Source organism: Grammomys surdaster, unplaced genomic scaffold (genome assembly GCF_004785775.1).
Source record: "Grammomys surdaster isolate TR1022 unplaced genomic scaffold, NIH_TR_1.0 125889, whole genome shotgun sequence".
Taxonomy (NCBI): domain Eukaryota; kingdom Metazoa; phylum Chordata; class Mammalia; order Rodentia; family Muridae; genus Grammomys; species Grammomys surdaster.
Genome location: NW_021620714.1, coordinates 2,532,498 through 2,551,930, shown reverse-complemented (window position 1 = coordinate 2,551,930; position 19,433 = coordinate 2,532,498). Strand labels below are relative to the sequence as shown.

The following is a 19,433-nucleotide window of genomic DNA, read 5'->3' as shown; positions in this document are numbered from 1 at the left end:
GAGGGGTGTCCTCTGCTATGGACAGTCTTTATTTAGCTCCTTAAAAATCCGACAGTTTAATTGCTTTTATATTTTCCCTATATCTCCTGGTACAATCTGATGTTTTCCATAGTTGAGAATAAACACACTGAGTTTGTCTGCAACTGGAATGTGAGGGAGAAACTCTAAGACACTCACTCTCCTCAACTGTCCCAAACTCCCAGAGCCACAAGCCAGCTCTGTCCAGCCTAGGTTTTTGGTACCCTTCGCTTGCATTTCCTGTCTCAGCCCCTTTTACACCCAGCTTCCACAGAGAATCACTGAGAAGCAGGTTGGAAGGCAGTAGCCAGAGCCCGCTATCAGCACATCTCGAGCTCCTTACTCTCCCTGCTCTTTTCCAGTTCGGTCTTTGCCATCTTTGAGCTATCTCTTTCCATGCAGCCTATCTTTGGGGCTATCTCTGTCCATGTATCTCAGTCCCCTGTACTCTGCCACCACTACCCCCTTTGCTATGGCTTCCTTATTGTTTCAATGCATAAAACATAGGCTTTGCTACTTTGGAAATCAATATGTCAGTTTCTCAGAAAATTGGGGATGGATCTACCTCAAGACCCAGCCATACCACTCCTTGACATATATCCAAACGATGTCCCACCATATCACAAGGACACTTGCTCAACTGTGTGCATAGCAGCTCTATTTATAATAGCCAGAAGCTGGGAACAACCTAGATATCCCTCAACTAAAGGATAGACTTTAAAAAAAAGTGGTACATTTACACAATGAAGTATCACTCAGTTAAAAAAAAATCATGAAATTTGTAGGCAAATGGAGGGAACTGGAACAGAATCATCCTGAGCGAGGTAATCCAGACCTAGAAAGACACTCATTGTATGTACTCACTGATAAGAGGATATCAGCTGTGAGGTAAAGGATAACTGCACACAGTCCACAGACCCAGAGAGGTTAAATAGTAAGGGGGCTTAAGGGGATAATGCAAGGATCTCCCTGGGAAGGGGAAACAGAATAGATATCATGGTGGACTGGGGTGGGTAGGATGAGAACGGGAAGGATCGAGTATAGCAGGGTTGGAAGAAAAGAATACTAGGAGAGACGAATGGATTAAGAGGCATTTTGAGGGTGAGGTAGGAACAATGCAATGGAACCTCCAAGGAATCTATGAGGGTGACCCTAGGGAAGACTCCTAGTGATGGGGACACAGAGCCTGAACCGACAGTCCTCTGTAACCAGGCATGCTCTCAAGTAGAGGGCTTGGGACACCAACCCAGCCACAAAGCACATTGTCATGCCTGCAAAATGTGCTGGAACTGAAGCCTGGTATAATCATCATCAGAGAGGGAAGCTTCCTCCAGCAATTGCTGGGGGTAGATGCAGAGACCCGCAGGCAAATACTGGGAAGGGCTCGGGGAGTCCTGAGGAAAATGGAGAGGAAGAATCGGAGGAGCCAGAGAGGTCAAGGATGTGACAAGAACATGGCCCAGAGAACCAACTGACAGGACTCAAGTGGGCTCACACAGATGAGGGAGCATGTATGGTCTGACCTAGGTCCTCTGCATATATGTTATGGTTGTATAGCCCGGTGTTCTTCAGGACTCCTAACAGTGGGAGCAGGGGTGTCTCGACTCTTTCCTGTCTTTGCAACCCCCTTTCCTCCTATTGGGTTTCCTTGTGCAGCCGTGGTGGGAGAACATGTGTCTGGTCCTATTGTAACTTCTTATGGTGTGCTTGGTTGATGTCCCTGGGAGGCTGCTCGTTTCTGAGGGGAGGGGAGAGGGAGTGAATCTGGGGGAAAGCAGAGACTGAGGGGAGAGACTGAAAGGAAACTGCAGTCAGGACATAATATATGAGAAAAGAATAAATTTAAAAAGGGAAAAACACAGGCTTTGATGCTAGAGACCATCTAGCTTCAAATTTATACTGGCCATGACTCCACGGAACAGTCATTTAATCTTCCCTGGCCTCAGTTTGCCCTTAAGTGAAATGGGAATAACAACATTACTTCCAAGAGCTATAGGAATTAAGTCAGTGTTTATAAATTCCCAACAGTTCCTGGAGCAGACCTAGTAAGTACCCAGTAAATGACAGCCATCATTACCATCCTTCATCTGTACTGATACAGCTGTGCATGCCCCAGCCTTCTCCATTCCATCCTCCACTCAGCTGTCAAGGCCAATTTAAAAACAAACTTTACTTGTCCTTCTCCTTATGAGTGACTATCAGCAAAACTTCTTTTTTTAAAAAAAAAAATTATTATGTCTTATATTACATTCTAACTACAGGTTTCCCTCCTTCCTCTTCTCCCAGTCACCCCACCACACATACCCCACAGCTTCCCTCTTCTCCCAACCCACTCCTCCTCCAATTCCCTTTAGAAAAGGGCAGGCCTCCCGGGTATATCAACCAGGTATATCAAGTTGTGTAAGACTAGGTACCTCCCCTATTATTATTAAGTCATCAAACTTCTTAACTGGACCTATGGAATTCCTCTCTGATACCCTCAAAAGTCCTTAGGTTTCTATCATCCTGGGTTTTTAAAACTTAGTTTGGCCTCTGACCTTCTCTGCTTCACTCTCCCCTTGCTCTGCCTGGGTCACTCATCACCTGAGTATTTAAAGCCAGAGTCTCCTGGTGTTCCAGCCTATGCTTGAAGTACAGCCTTGTGAAACCCCACCCTGACCCCAAGGCAACAATGCCGCAGGTGACCATCTGCCATCCCACAGCACTGGGCCCAGCTCTGCATCCAGCACCTACAGGTGCTGCTCATGCCGGTGTGCCTGCAGGACTCTGCCAGGCCACAGAAGGAGGATCTAGTCCACCCTCTGCACCACAGCAGCACTTGGCAGCCCTTCCTTCCTTCCCAGCAATCAATGAATTGAAAAGAATTTCACTTATTCTTTGATATCGATATCAATTATAGCACCTCTTCAAAGTACTGACAAAAGTAATCATGATTGATTTCCCTTGTTTGAGTTAACTAAGAGGAGCTTCTCAAGAGACACTTTAGTACCCCATTCTTCTTCTATTAATAATTTTGTTATGAGTCCCCAGAGTCAAAAGTTGTCATTTTCACTCAGCGTTAGAGTTGAAGATTCATCCGTGGCGTGGCCCATTCCTCCAGGTCAGGAAAGGCACTCACAGAAACCTAGCTATGACGGGATCCCTGCCACTACGCCGAGTCCCAGACAAGTGAAGCAAGACAGAAGAGAAAAACACAAAGCTCCAGGCAGCGGCTGCTTCTGGGGCATGCTGGGAGGAGAGACAGCGGCGGGAAGCAGGACTGGACATCATGCTCAGCTTCTCAAGTCGTGGGCTAGGGTGAACGGCTTATCTTACTACCGTGCTTCGAAACTCTCGTGTTCTTTATATCTATTTTTTAGCTAGCATATATTGCTGTACATTCATGTGTATAACTGTCTTATTATTACTACTAATACCTCCTTTGGGGGAGAGAACAACAGTTATTGAGAGACTAAAATATTTCTTCCCGACACCTTTGTAAATTAAATATTAGAATACTAGAGTAAGAAATGTGGAAATAGCATGCCCCTGTCTCACCCTACACTGAATATCTGCAATCAGCACCCCTAAAATCCCACACCACTTATGCAGGGCCACAGAAGGCTAACCCATATCAAGGACGTCAGTGGGCCCCCTTACCACCTTGCCTTTGGGAGAACTCAGTCAACAGCAAGCGGGAGAGAAGAGCAAAATCATGATCTCAAGTCCCTGTCCCCTTCTCACCAGCAAAGCACTGGTGGTATCTCTCCCCTAAACCCATGGCTCATCTCTGGAGGCCCTCTGATCCTCCCAAGCCTTCCTAGAAAGATTCATTGCCCTAGCTGCTGTTTCAAAGCTTGTGTTTTCCCCAAACCTCCCCATACCTTTATAAGCTGCCCCTTAAAGTCTTCTGAAACGACTCAGGCTGCTGCCCCGTGTTTCTTGAGAGCAAGCAGTAGAGAGGAGACCTGAAGCTGTGTATATGAGACCTCTCCACTCTCTTCTGCAAAGGTCGTCATGACTCTAAGGAAAGTGATAACTAGCACAGCAGTTACTACTGGGGTTTTATGTTCATTAGCCGCTTAATAGAAAACTATTTGCTCTTCAGGACTGAGGTTACGAAAGGACACTTAACTGAGAAGTGTGTGTGAAATGTGAAAGTGCGATAGAAACGACAAACCTTCCACACAGGCAACAGAGTAAGTCTAAAGTGTCGTTTACAGTGTAATTTTTAGGCAAATGTAAACATAAATAGTGATCTGCCGATCTTGCTGGTCCTGCTTCCTGGCCCATCCATCATTTTGGTTTCTCCCTGTACCTTCTTTTCAGTGGTCACCCCAGAACAAAGGGCAGGGTACCAACAGCTCCCTCACAGGTCCCAACAACGAAGGGCTTTAGGTGGCGACACTCTAGATAGCTCCAGCTTTCCTGTGTTAAAACCAGCAGGAGGAAGCCTTTGCGCCTTCCTCTTCTTCCTCTGGCTGTCTTTCTGGCCCTTTCTGCTTATTTTATTTTTTCCATGATGAAGCACAAAGACAGCTCTGGCTTCAAGCCCAATTTATCTTTTGCTGGAGTCAGAAGAAGAGGTGCAAATATTATCAAACAATACGCCACAAATAAAGGCACTTTGGTTTGACTGGCATTAAAGAATAACCCATCCTAATTTCTTGTCATCTCTCCTGGCTGATGTGACACTTGCGTTCCTTGACAGAGCACTCAGTATCTTGGCAGAATTGCTAATATCAGAGTTGCTAGGAGGTACAGACTTGGTACCTTAGGAGCAGCAAACAGATGATCGTGACAAAGCTGGAGAGCAGGGATGACGAAAAGGAGCAAGTTGCCGTGACAGAAACAACCCTTACTCACTACCTCAAGCATAATATGCTCCATTCCTAACAGTCTACGCTGGGGACAGAGCCTGGACATCTGGTGCCTGGTATGAATTTTCAGCCCCTATCTCTCAATTTTGAGAGATGTTTGCCAGCTGATCATATCTGAGTTTTTCCTTTCTGCTTTTTGTCCACACACGAAACTACAAGCAGATAGCAGACCAGGAGGACAATAAAGGTTAGATAAGCACGTACGGCTGAGAAAGACACTATGACAGCATGCAATGATTCCTATCTAGGGCCTGGCTCATGGTAGCCATTCAATGAGAGAGTAGAAGGAAAGATTTAAGGTGTTTTCACAACCTATGATTTCTCAGAACGAGATGCTTAGAAGAGACTTGGGGTTCAGATGTTCAAACTCAACAGAAGCAAGATGGGAGAAGGCCTCAGCTCAAGTTAAGAAGGGCCCTGCAAGAGTAACAGAGAACTGTTGTGAACTATTATACCCTTGCATGATCTCTGGCCTCAGGGAATGCCCCAGAAGTCTCATCAAGAGTCTTAGGAGACCACAAAGCAGTTCTCTTGGGAGTGAAGGTATAGACAAGATGTCAGACACTGAGTTCTCTAGGGAGACAGAGAAGGATGTGTCTGCTGGTTTGAGGACCTGAATCTTATGGGGTATATGATTTCCAATGTCAAAGCAACCTAGAACTGAGGACAGGAAAGAGACTTAGAAACACAATCCTATGTCTGATTTAATGGATCTATTATTTCTACAGCATTCCTAATGGAGAATGGTCCAGTGTCTAGTGACCTGACCAGAGACAGCATGCTGCTGATGCACAGCTCTCAAGTGGGCAGGTTCTTCACTTGAGTTCTGATCACTACCTCATACTAGGAGTGCACCTGCCCATTTATGGCAGCACCCTTGACCTCTGACATCAGGGACTGTTTCTCTCGTCTCCCATTGGTGAATGCAGCCACTTTGACTGCACCCCTGCCTGGTGTGTGAGACTGCAGTTCGTGGTGTCTCAGAGCTGAACACAGTGGTCTGGACAGTGCATCCTGCCCAGCAGATGCACTACTATTCATTTCTAATCATCAGGACTGCTATCAACTATCTTTTCCAAACAGGCTGGTCCCTTAGAATCCAAGATCCACCTGCCTCTCAGTGGTCTTCTCTGTTTTGTCTTCTGCTAGCTGGTTCAGGCCTGTGCTCTAACACAGTCACATCTGTACTGTCATTTACAGTGGCCAGTTTGGATTATGTAGAGAAGTATCCAGGTGTTTCCTACTTTCCTCAGTATGCCTTTTCTTGCTCACCATGAATCCTCAATCTGCCTGGCATATGGAGGAACCAAATTTTGATAAATAATAAATAAAGGCCTGAATAAATGAATATCGAATGTTACCTAGAGACCTGAGCACACCAGCCTGTAATAAACACCGCATCTCCAAACTGAGATCTGTTCTTTCAACGTCTCGGAGCATGACCCAGGATCAATAATCTCTTTCATCAGGGTCATCCACCTAATCTAGCTTCATTTCGCTCCCAAAGCCAGGATAGGCAGAGGAGTAGCACACTGAGGTTCTGAGCTTTCCCACTACACTTCACCGCCTTTAGAACAAATCTACTGCGGATTCTGTTCCCGTGAGGGATGGTGTGTGAGCACCCATCCAACAATTAGGAAATGATTGGTGGGCAGGGCTAGGTAGTAAAGCGCAGCTGGTGCTCACAATCCCAGTGAATATGGGTCCCTATGAAGGGAGGCGAGGGATCACAGACAGTTCTCCCCACTGAAGGTAACAACTGCCTTCCTGCCTCCTACCCAAGAGAAGCTGTGAGGAGCTTGTGTGTGTGCCAGGGGCGGTGGTGTGTATGTGTGTGTGTGTGTGTGTAACACAAGCTGCCATGCTGGGAAGCAGAGACCAGCATGCTGTATGCCCCTCACAGACAACGCTATCATCTCCTTTTGTTCTCCCGACCTTCCTCTCAGTCCTTCTTGAGTTTTATTTTATTTTACCCAGTAAAAATCTTTTCCTTTCTTAATTGCTTCCAATCCATTTTGTCCCAGTCTTTGCTTAAGAAGTCAGAATGAAGGAAAGTGTGTTCCTCTAATTCTTGTGCTTTTGTTCTAAAAGAAAGAATGAGCCTGTCTCGGATGCAGGTATGCCATGAACACTGAAGAAAGAAAAATGCATCCTTCACGTCTCCTGGGAGTCTAATTTCTTATGGCTTTAAAAAGAAGTGTGAGTCTATCATGAATTCCCACGAAGACCCCTTAGGTAGATTGCTTCAGGGAGTGTCTTGTTTCACACCTACTGGTACACTTGGAGAAAGCACTTTTTAAAACTGCTTAGCCCCAACAAGGCTCAAGTACCAAACTATATAGCACAATCATGGGTTATTCGGACCATTCCCTTGCTCTTAGTCAGACGGGAATGTTTCTTCTGTAAAGACCTCCAGACTCTTTAATCACCACCTCACCCTCACGCTGTCATACTTAAAGCTCCTCGGGTATAATCCAAACTTATTTTACTGGAGCTTAGGACCCCAGTGGATATCATCAAGGAATAAAGATCCTTTTCCACATCTGCTTGTGCACAGCCTTCTGCTCTGAGCTCTCCAGGGCTGACCATTCCTTTCAACACGTGTTTCAGCATGTGATGCTGCTCCTCAGACTCCTTCACCACCTGCCCATCAGCATCCACCCATCCCTTCACGCTTCCTGCCCTGGAGCTCTCTGGAAGCCATGCTTGCCTCATTTGACACCTGCCTGGAGAACTTAATCAGCATATTCAAAAATATCCCAGGTCTCCTTGCAAAGAAAGAGCAGAATTTATAGCTCATCTGCCTAATTTACTAATTATCCCATGAAATGAAAGTTCTGAAAGCCCAAGGCACCTTGGTTTATCTTTCACAACCAATGTTTCGTAGTTATCCACTCTGCTAAGACACCAAGAACACTGAGTGTCACAGAGGAGAGAGTACTGATGCCTCAGTCCAGTGGGTCACGCCCCAGGTAAGCTCTGCAGCATCCTGGAGAGCCATTCACATCCAGTCTCAACCTAATCCCTAAATACGTATTTAAAATTCTGTACATATTTGCCCAGACTACTCTTCAGGGCTCTTCTGGCTCTTACATTCTAACTAGTCAAAAACATTCTTCCTTTACTTCCCAATGACATAAACCGTCTATGGCATATCCTCTACCACCTACCTCTAGGGTAGCATTGAGTAGGTTTCCCAATCTTTCTTTCATTATCTCCCTTTGATCTGGAGGAGCCATTTATACCCTTCAATCTCTCCATCAGTGAAACCTAATACTGTACATGTATCGCATGTGTCTATTTGTGTGTGTGATTAATATATACAGAGAGAGACTCACTTGCTGCCCTGATAACAAATCTTCAGCAACGTCACCCTGCTTCAACTGGGACTGACACTGACCCATGCGCTACTTCCAGATTAGGTGATTTGCCTCCAGATCCAAGGGCCATTCATAAAGGCAGAGACTCTGAAGGTAGCCATTTTGTAAGCCAGAATGGGTTAGCCAGAAGTTTTCATATAAACAGCAGCTCCCCATTCTTCCAGGCCAGGCCAAGCTACCTCCTGCTGCAGGCTCCACACCAGTGTTCCTAGCCTGGGTGGGATTCTCACCTCTGCCCACAGATGAATCAGATGAATCTCAGCAGGAACAAAGGGAATACAGTAAACAATGGCTGGTGATGTTCCAGGAACAGCTAGAAGCCAATCCAAGGGCCTCTGGCAGGCTCAGCGGCTATCTCAGCTCACTGGCATCAGCTCCCCCTCCCTGCGGACAGTTCCATTTCACCTTACCTTGGCACACTGGCCAAATACGTCACAAGTTTCCGTAGGTCTTCCTGTCTTATTCTGTCATGATTGCTTCGGGCAGGGAAGGTCAGGATGGGTCCACCTCGCTTATCACGCCCCCCTGGAGGAAACGAGAGTGGGTAGTTTAAGAAAAGCATCAGGAAAGTCAACTCCAGATGAAAAATAGTGTTATGGTAGGTCATAAGACCAGGTGGCAAGTACCTGAGAAACCAGTCACTGCTTCTTAGTTGGTAGGAGCTACATGAAGGTAAGGCATATGACTTTGGGCAAGTCTCTTTAGATTCCTGTTGCCTTGTCTAGAGACTATAAAAATGAAGGTGGGCACATTGCAGCGTTATTGTAAAGATTGCTGAGAGAGCAGGAGAGAGGGCACACTGAAAAGCACATATGATATGATAAGAAGGTGGTTGTAGCCATTCTTGTTGAGAAAACAAGCTGGGCAAAGTGCTTTGCCTGGGAAATTTAACCTCCAGTCACTTCTCTTTGCAGACTCCAGGGGTGTGGGATTATCCTCCAGGAGCTGATGAGTATCCCTCAGGACCCTTTGCCAGAAGGTTTTCAGTAAGATAACACTGAGAGTTCTCTACTCAGGCCAGAGGCCAGCTCTACCCACTGCCTGAGGTGCCACGTGACCCATCCAGTCGAAAGGCACATGGATCTCATTAGAAGCATGTATGCTTAAGGTCTTACTAAAAACTACATGTAAAAAAAAAAATAGCTGGGAGGAGTGAGCCAGAATGGTGACCACTGTTTTTTTTACTAGGACAGGATTCAAGGTGGCCGCAGTTATGTCCTCTGTTTCCCACACTTTTCTCTCTCTTATCATATAATGTTAAAACTTATTCATTAACAGACACTAAAATTACAAAGCAGATCAAGTTTCTCAAGGGGTGTTGGATGGGGTTGAAGCTGAAGGGTAGTGACTGCATCCCTTGTAGCACAGTGATTCTCTACTAGCCAAAGGCCAGCCATTTCTGTATCATGATCACAGTGCTCACCTGCATCTCAAGAGGTCACTGACATCTCCACAGTACACATCCAAAGGGGATTTAATGGGGGAAAGATAGGGGGTACATGGCCATAGTACCATAGCAATCCTAGATATAAGCCTATGTTAGTTCACTATCTCCTATATGACTGAGTGACCCAGGCCCCTCCCATGTGTGAGCTCAGGAGGAATGCTTCCCTCTGATTACAGAGCACACAGGTGGTGTGTGTGTGTGTGTGTGTGTGTGTGTGTGTGTGTAGGCTCGGTAATCAGTGAATCCAGAGTACACAGAGGAGGAGGAGGCTACAGAGGAAGGACACCAGGTAGGTGACTCCATGAATAAAGTGTGTACTGCACACAGGTGAGGACTTAACCTTAGATTCCCCGGCACCCACATAAAATCTGGACATGATGGTGTGTATCTATGACCCTAGCATTTGGGAGACAGAGAGAGGTAAATCCTCAGAATTTGATGGCCAGCTAGTGTAGCCAATCAGTGAGCTAGTTGAAATAAAAGCCCATGTCTTAAAAAACAAGGTGGAAAGTAATTGAGGAAACACTCAATGTTGACCTCTAGCCTCTGTACATGCATTCATAAGCACCAAGACATACACGTACTCTCACACATGTATGCATGCATGTGTGTGTGTGCACACACACGCCACACTACACAAAGATGGTGGGGGAGGCAACAGGCAAGAGAGGATTAAACAAAATCAAGGCACCGAGCATGATCAGCATCCAGTTCCCTCTCCACCCCAGTAGGGTGGATTTGTGCAGATACAGAGTTGAGCCACAGGCTTCCCAACTCTAGAGCTTTCATATTCTCAGTCCTAGCTCTCTGTATTGATGACCACCTTCAGCTCATCTGCCTTGGGAGAGAAAGGTCCTTCTCTCCCGACTCTGATCCACAAGTCACATGAAGAAAGGAAACAGAAGGGTTAGACAACAGGTTCTCAGAAGCTAGAAGGCTCTCAGATATCTTCTCTGCTAGCCTTGATCTCAGCACCCTAAGCATTTTTATTCTTGGAGGGGTGTGTGTGTGTGTGTGTGTGTGTGTGTGTCTGTATGTGTCTGTCTGTCTGTTACAACTGTTAATTTTCTCCCTGATCTTCCATGGATATCATATAAGAAGGGCTATGGGACCCTTGCATAGGCAGAGGGTGAGCAGTGGCTTAGAGGGTTGGTTGATAAGAGTTACAGAATAACACGCAGCTGGAGGTAAGGCTCTGAGTATGTAGGGAGCCTCCAAAGATGGGAAATGGCCTCTTTTGTCTCCAAAGGTGTCTCTTTTGTGTGGATCAAGTGGTCAGAAAAGGAGGCAGGATCAAACTTGTTTTCCTCATAATGGAAAAAATATCCAAGAGCAAAGAGGAAGTATAGAGGAAGAGCAGCTTCGTGCTTGAAATCTGGGGGCAACAGATGGAATGAGGCCCCCCCATGGGTACAAGATGAGGGATCTAGCACTCAGGTGATGGGGTGTGCCAGTCTCTCTAAGGCAGGCTGCAGAACCCAGGAGGGAGAAGAAAATAAAGTCATGGAGAAGGACAGCTAAGCCTGACTCAGAGCAAAATAAGACCAACACCACCTTTCAAGGTCAAGGTAGGCTTTAGTTAATGAGGACAAGGCCACAGAACCATTGCCAGTAGAAACCATCCCATAGGAATGGGGATGATAAGGGATCCAAAGATAGATGCTGAAAGACAGCATCTGCTCAGGGCCCTATTCTGTGATGGCAGAATAGAGCTGGTGAAGACTGTGTGTGAGGAGGAGCTGGTGAGGGTGTGAACTACTCTACCACATGAGGTGATCCCAGAGAAGACGGATCCTTTGCCACCTATCCTCTGTCTGTCAATCAACAGGGACAAACAGGAAGGATCAAAGGCAGGAGAACAAGACTACTGACGATACATCAGAGGTCAAAATCATGGCTGGCATTACAAGGTCCCCTTCGATTACTGGAGGTCAGGCCTCTATCCCCGCCTTCGCAAGATTAGAATCACCACAGCCCGTCTATACTTAGAGAATGGAGGAGACGTCAGGGGCATCCCTGCTTACACACTGAAGGCCTAAAATCAGACATAGGCCTAAAATCAGCAATAGGCCTGTCATACATGTATACTAACACCAAGTCTTGGGTCTCTGTGGAAAAACATTGAAACAGATGGCTATAAGCTAATGTAAACAGGCAGCTTTTGTGGAAATTTACCAGCCTGAGTAGTCATAGACCTTGTAAATAGGTAGCCTTGGCGGATAATACCAACTTAGATAAGGACAAGTGAATCAAAGACAGAGTCATAGCGACCTGTCCACTGAACTTTCACCCAGCCGATATCCTGTTCTGAAAGATATCTGTATTCCCCTTAAGCACCCACGCTCCAGTGTCATCCCCTTCCCCACGTCCTGCCTTTTTGTGTTTATAACTCCTGTGTGATTAAGTAAAAATTACAATTTGAAAATAAATACTGAAAGAATTAATGAAAGAAAGATAGAAAGAAAGAAAGAAAGAAAGAAAGAAAGAAAGAAAGAAAGAAAGGAAGAAAGAAATCCCAAGAACCAAAAAAAAAAAAAAAAATCATGGCTGGCCACAGTAGAAACAGGATTAGTCTCTGGTGTCCAGAGGCTGAGCATCCATTAAAGTGAATCACTGATAACCAAGATAGATACTGACATCAGAAGATCAGCAGAGATGAAGCATGAAGCTCTAAGGCTAAAGTTGGTGTGCATCAGGAGAGAAGGAACACAGACATATTTAAGGCATCACAGATGCATGATCTTTAATAGAACTATTGACTTGTGTAACAAGTTCTTGCCCTTTACCTACCTGTACAAGGCTTTGGTGGTGGGAGCTACAGGATAAGGATGCAGAGAATGGGAGGGGATTGCATATTTTAGAAATGTCAATGGCTCTCCTTCTGTGCAGACAGGAAAGCAAGGCTGGGGAAGGAGGAAGGCCCAAAGTGAGAGACGTTGATGTTTCATTGACTAACGTAGGGGAGGACTCACACTCTCAGGAGGCAGCAGGCTCCAGTTAGGGTAGCAGATGGAAGGAGCGTGGGAGGGAGACACATCTCAGGAAGCATACCAAAAGTTGGATTCACATAACAATAGCTCTGCACGATTTTAATGGATTCACACTAGTTTTTCCCCAAAGGGAATGAAGTTATTTTGTAGTTGGAAATGCCATGTTAGACTAGATAAAGTTGGTTGTAGGATTTTACAGAGCCTTAAAATGTTAACGTGCTTTGATGGATGGTCCAAATTGAGGGTGGGAGGACTTTAATGTTCAGCAATTCCCAAACTTCTTTCCTCGTTTTTAAAGATCATCTTATGGAACACACTTTGAAACTCTGGGGCCCAGAGTACATAAGGTTATTCCCAGTAGCATGGAGCATCACTGAGAACAGTGGGAAAGATGACAAGGGTTCAAAACCAGAAAAGAATCACCAGAAGGAGGCCAAAGTCAGGGTGTAAGCATGTGAAGATCCCAGGGATGCAGTGGGTCCCACACAGGAGGGATGGGCAGAAAGAAGGGATCAGGGTGCTGTGAGTGGAAGACCAGAACCCCACAGCTGTGAGCCATGGAGCATGATAGATCAAGGCTAGGACAACAGAGGCACACCAAGGGACAGAAACAGCCACTGTCACATACACACCCACATGCCTGCATGCAGAAGTGGCTGGGCTGTCCTGGACTATTCCAGATGTCTGTTGTCATGGTAACATGTTTTGCTTTACCTGGTCAAAGCTGCAATGCTGGCAGAGGAGGGCGGGCACAACAAATGGTCTGTTTCTCTGCCTACCGTGCTCCTGGCCTTGCTCTCAGAAGGAAATGTGACTGCCACACATTTCGGATTTCTCTGCTTGGTTCTATTTTCGTGTTGTGTTTCCTGACTCAGCGTGTACAGAATAGGGAAGTCAGGTTTTGTTTTCCTTCTTAGGTGCAGTCAGTCATCTCCCAATCACCGTCAGCGCCCTTCCCGGGCACAGAGGGCGATGTTCCCTAAGCTCAGAAGCTCCTGACCAGGCAAGCATGGATGAGTCAGGCCTAGCTCATTCAGGAACATAGCAGTGAGTGGCACACTGCCAGTACCTACCTACCTCGTCTCTGACTGCCTTCCTGGAAAACTCCTCCATGAGTTCAGTAAGGACAACTCCCTACCTCTTATTGGGCTTTCCCAGGCTGGTCGGTCCCCATTCACATCCAATTGAACTACATAGGAAAACTAGACCACTAACAATTAAACAAGGGTTCTCATATCAGAATGTACTATGTCTGTCTTCACAGTCCCTGAATGGATGCTGAACAAGATGGTGTCAGAAGAGATCGGCTAGGGCTGAAAGAGCCTCTGGAGGAGGGGAAGTGGACTATAACTTGGGAAGGAGAGGAGAGGCTCAAGCTGGAAGGTATGGGAAAGGCTTGGAAGGAAACCATCTGACATGAGATAAACAGCGGCATCATCAGGACACCCAAAGGATAGAAAGACATCATCTTAACAAAGGGCCATAAAACAGAAGGAAGGCTATAAACCTGTACTAGGAATCAAGACTGTGGGGCCCAAGGCACATCAATACACAGAGACCAACAGGACTTCCACACAGGGTCTTTCTACAATCTAGTGGGCACTCCAAATCCTAGTTTACTTTGTCACATACATGTCTCAATGCTGGAATCACACCGCAGGATCCTCTCGAAGGATGTTCTGCTATGCCTTTACATCTTTAGTGATGAGGGGCTCACTATTTATCATAAATAGGGCAAGGCAGTTTTTGGACCTCAGTTGTCTTAACAGCAACAAGTATGAGAAAATACCAGCCGACCCACTGCTACAGAATGCACCCAGCAGCTTACAACGGCTCCTGTGCACCTAGCACATGCCTGCCTCCCCTCCCATACCACACAGACTTGTTGGCCTCCCTTGTCTGATAAGGTGGAGAGAGCTCAAATATGGTTTCCCTTCCCACAGAGGACCTTTCCTCCTCTCCTTTCCCTCTGTGTCAGTTGTCGCACGTCAGCTGAGCCAGCAGTGCCTATGGAGTGAATTACTATACTATGGAAGCAAGCTCCCTCGTGGCCCATGGCTCCATGGCCAGTCATTCAGAAAAAAAAAAAAAACTATCTGGAAACAAAGGCTCTGTCTACGAGGTGTATGCAGGGTTACTCTCTGTACAGCTCCAACTGCCAAGTTCTGACCAAGAAGGAGTCCAGTTCAGCCACCAAGTTTGTGATGTCATGGGAAACATACATTCTACCTAATAAAAGATGAATGGCTAGGTCTAAGATAACTATTTACAAGAAGCAGTAGTTGGCCTGAAGGCTACAGATAGCAAATACTCAAATTAGATGCTGAGAGATGTAAGGAAAAATATTTGGGGGTTCACAAAACAAACAAACAAAACAAAACAAAACAAATAAACCAAGAGCAAAACTTGAGAATACAAACACTTTTGTTTTCATTTGCTAAGAAAACAAATGAGGAGAAACCAAAAACCAAAATCAAAACAAAAAACCCCAAAAAACAAAACAATAACCACAACAAAGAAACAAATAGCAACAACAACAAAAACCCTTCCTGTTAGTGACCCACTAAGAAACACCAGGAAGCCCTGGGGAACATGTAGGGTGGATTTGCTCTTCCTTCTGGAATCTCTCCCAGAGCTCCAGTGGCCCCAGCAGAGAGAGCAAATCAGACTGTAGGGTTGTGAGCTATGTGTGGACCTGCCTGTTGTTGCAAGCATCCTCCAGAGTCTCCAGGTGAGGTCAGGGCCCCCTTTCCTCTGCCTGTCACTGGAGGGAGGAAGCAGCCACGAGAAGCCTAACTGTTAAGTCATCTCCTTTCACAGAGGACAGTGAATGATCACACACGCACACGCACACACACTCCTTCTTGAGGTCTACGACAAGGAAGCATACTTACCAGACACAAAGGCCACTTTCTCCTTTAGGATAGGAAGGACATCAGAAGCTTTCAAACCATCATTCCGAAAAGATCCTGTGGGACAACAAAACGGAAAGAGAATAAAGATGTCAGGTACATATCAGCTAGGCCACAAGGTCCCACCCTCAGCCTCGTAGACCCATCATCTTGGCTTGTGTAGGTCTGCAGCCCAGCCTAACACATGGAGAGTCCCCATTGTGATGGGGTTAAAGCCTTCTTCTCTTCTCTTGGTCCTTTTCAAGAGAGGAAAGCTCAGGTCACTCCCAGTGAGTACAAAACCCTGTGTGTCTCAATGACAACAGGCAGCCCTGTGGTTGTTGAGCAACTTGAAGATGGCAAGATGCTTCAAAGCATGTTTATACTTCCAGTGCCTAGCAGAGAGTCACACACAGACAGCATATAGTATGTACCGGTGAGTTAGTTCAGATGTTAAAGTAGTTTACAGAACCCCGAATGATATCTTCTTGCAGATAAACTATTAGATTTCATTTTCTTAATGGGAAAAATACCCAAAATCTGTTAGCCAGAAGCCAATTTGATGATGGTAATCCATATTACCCCCCCCCCCCAATGTTACCACCAGTCCTCAATCTTCTGAGAAAGTGCACTTTCTCTGTCTGGTTGTTTAAGTATTGCTTTATGGTTGTAAAGTATTTTCCTGTGCCTAGCCAAGTTCCTGTTAGAGAGGTGAAGGTAGACACCAGAGCTTCCCAAAACTGGAAAAGAAAGATTCATCTAGAGAAACTGTAGTCCCAAAAGCAAAGGCCAATCCAGCCCAGTCTGAGGAGCAGGGGAAAGGAGGATCAGCTTCCACACATACACACAACCTCAGGCTAGACCACTGTAAACCTGGCAGTTAACTCCAGTGCTTTACAGAACTCTGAAAGGGAACCACCCACACTCATGCCCTTGGAGCTGTAATTGAGGACTCTGTTGTATATTACCATTAAGACATCACACAATGGATCTCATAAAGCAAGAAGGGTTATCAATTCAGTACAATAGAGCCAGGAGCCACGAACACACCCACATGCTGTGAGGCCAAGTCTGAAACCTACAAAGAAGAGTTGCATGCTGGGTAGGCTAGTCTCTATCTCTCAGTCTCTCAACACCATATGAATTTTACCAACAGTGCACGAATTAGCTCACTGGCCCAGGAAAGGGGAAATTTCATGCCCTGTGCACACCCAACCAAGGAAGAGAAGCGATGTGTCACCAAATGCCAGGACCCAAGGTTAGAGATCATAATCTAAACCCAATCACATTTCCAGTATCTGACTATTTCATTTCTTTCTTCTCTTTTATGTTCCCCTGATGTAGTGAACCTTTTATTCGGCAATTACGTCTCTTCAGAAGTTGACACACAGTATATGATGTGGAGTAGTAGCTGCAGGCTCACTCAGCGGCAGTGAGGAAGGAAGAAAGACAAGGAAGAAGAATTCTGACTTCAAAGACACAGCCTTGTTTTCTAGCTCCGCCCCTAGTTCTTTCAGATAGGCATGCTCAAACCTCATCTCCCACACCAACGACTATCACATCTCACGAAAGAGACTAATTAGCAACAATTATTACAAAATTCACACGTAGTTCCTATTGTTTGCTTTGCTTTGCTCTGTTTTCTTCCTCACACAGCAAGGAAACATTTTTAGCTTCTCAACCATCTTTAACTCTAGAACTGTTTGTGGAAAAAGACATTACAGTATCAAAACAGCCTGTTTTTACATGTGAAATACATTGTTCTCAGTTTTTAAATACTCTGCTCGCATGAGTATGCACATTTACTTTCTATAGAAAAACTAATATAAAAAAATAAATTCTATCCATCTTTTCCCAGATTATTTACAAGTTCAAAGTAAACCAGGCCTGGTGGTGCCAGGCCCATAAACCCAGCTATTCAGGAAGTCAAGGCAAGTTCAAAGCCAGCCTTGGCAACTTAGTAAAAGGATTGGGTATGTTACGTCCAACCAAGTTTCATCTGCAGAGAGGGATGCCCTAGTCTCATCTTTCCCCATCTCTTCCTTCTCAGGTCCTGTAGGATGGTAAGCATGTCCTCCATGTAATTGGTGATCATGGGCTCTGGTAAATGTCAGTCTTGAGCTATCCTCTTCTAAGATTCTCAGGCTTCCACTTCCTTGGCCAGAGGCCTCCCAGTCAGTTCTGATGACTGCTGGGCTGTATGCCTGACTGTGTGCCCACCACAAGAACTCCCAAAGTACCCAGATTCACTAAATCCATTACTAGGAAGTAATCATTCCCAGCAGTAGCAACAAGACTTTTCACATTATAAAAGCATTTGCTTGGGGGGCTTTTAAAATAAAAGTTCCCTTAGTGGTTTAAATTAGTTTCTCATTTGCCAAAAATTGAATTACAAATAACTTTTCAACAATACATGTATTATGTAAAGCCAAGTACAGCTAAACTAACTAGCCTAGGGGCTCAGAAATTGGTGACCTTGTATATAAAACTTATTTGCACTGGCTGAAGAGCCTATGGATCAATTCCCCCAGGGACCTTGTGAAACCAGCTGTTAGAATATATAATAAAGGGCAAGTTCATTGACCGATAACTCAAACAGGACCAATGAAATTGGAACATGTTGTCACTATGGTACTGTACACATCCAGGTACACATCCTGGTAGACTCCTGGTAAATGATCAATAAATATTTGATGAAAGAATAAATGGCTAAGTGCAAGTTAGCCCTTCCTAAAAATGAGCTACGTGAGGACAGTGGCATCACGTGTCATACAAGCACTAGTGGTCCTGGTAGATGAGCTCCAAGGTGTCTGTCTCTCAGCTCTAAAGCCCTGAGCCTAAGTTCATTCTCCATACATATCAGCACAATCTTATACTTCACAATCCTCTCACTATCAACATGTTTTGAAAGGATGCATTGGAAGCAAATTCTTCATTCAGTCTCACTGTGCTTTGTAAAAACTAGAACAACTTGCCTGGCTTGCTGGGCCATTCTTTCTTGGGATCAAGGCTAGGATATTTTCAGGTAGACCAGTTGCCAAAATGGAAGAAAATGACAGAACTTCTATAAGTACACATGCCTTGCAGGAGGCAGCTTGCATCCAACTGCTCTTTCTGACACAAAGTGTATCCAATAGCATTATTAGACTGTGAACACTAGACCAATGGCAGGCTGGCCTTTTCCTTAAGACAAGCCTGCTGGGACAGTAGATCCTTCACTACCTCTATAGAAAGCCTGAGAAGAAACAAAAGCCCTTAGCTCCTCCTTTTCCCTACAAGGGAAAACAAAACAAGTTAGCAGGAACCCTTATGGGCCTGACCCAATGTGGGTGTTGTGCTTTCTCTTAAGGACAAAGGCATGCTTGGCTAGCTTTCAGTGCTAAGCCCACCACATTCATGTCCTGCTGCTGTCAGAATTACAAGCCTGCTGTTCTGTTAGTTAGCAAAGTTGAAATGCTCTGCATCTATTAAGGAAGTAAAAATATTAAGGAAGTAAAAATTGCCACCACCATCCTCCCAAGAGTCTCCAGTTCACGTTTCCTCCCAGCCCTGTGTCTGTTCCTCATTGCCCTGCACCTCAAACAACATGTTCCCATTGCTGCCTGGTTCTCCTCATATTTTCCTTCTCACTGCTTCTCAAATGTAAAGCACTAATGGTTGGTCCTCACTCTGGCATCCAGCCTGTACTTCTTAGTCCTAAGGAAGAGCAAGCTGGGCCTTGTGCCATGGGCCCTGCCCATGGTTCTTGGCCCTGGGAAAGCAGTGGTTTCCCTTAAAGAAGCAGAGTACTTGGGCTGCATGCCGATCTCCTTCAGAAAGCAATCCTGAGTGAAACAAACACAGAAACA

General features: G+C 45.5%; 1 protein-coding gene across 1 annotated transcript in view; it reads right to left on the bottom strand.

Moving 5' to 3' along the window:
* The window catches only part of LOC114608321 (kalirin-like), a 473,938-nt gene that overhangs the window by 228,555 nt on the left and 225,950 nt on the right, over positions 1 to 19,433 (bottom strand). Inside the window, exons 6-7 of the mRNA XM_028752277.1 lie at positions 15,589 to 15,663; positions 8,668 to 8,782 (exon numbers count right to left, since the gene is read on the bottom strand). Coding sequence (XP_028608110.1) covers positions 8,668 to 8,782; positions 15,589 to 15,663 — 190 coding nt within the window. The remainder of the gene's footprint in view (positions 1 to 8,667; positions 8,783 to 15,588; positions 15,664 to 19,433) is intronic.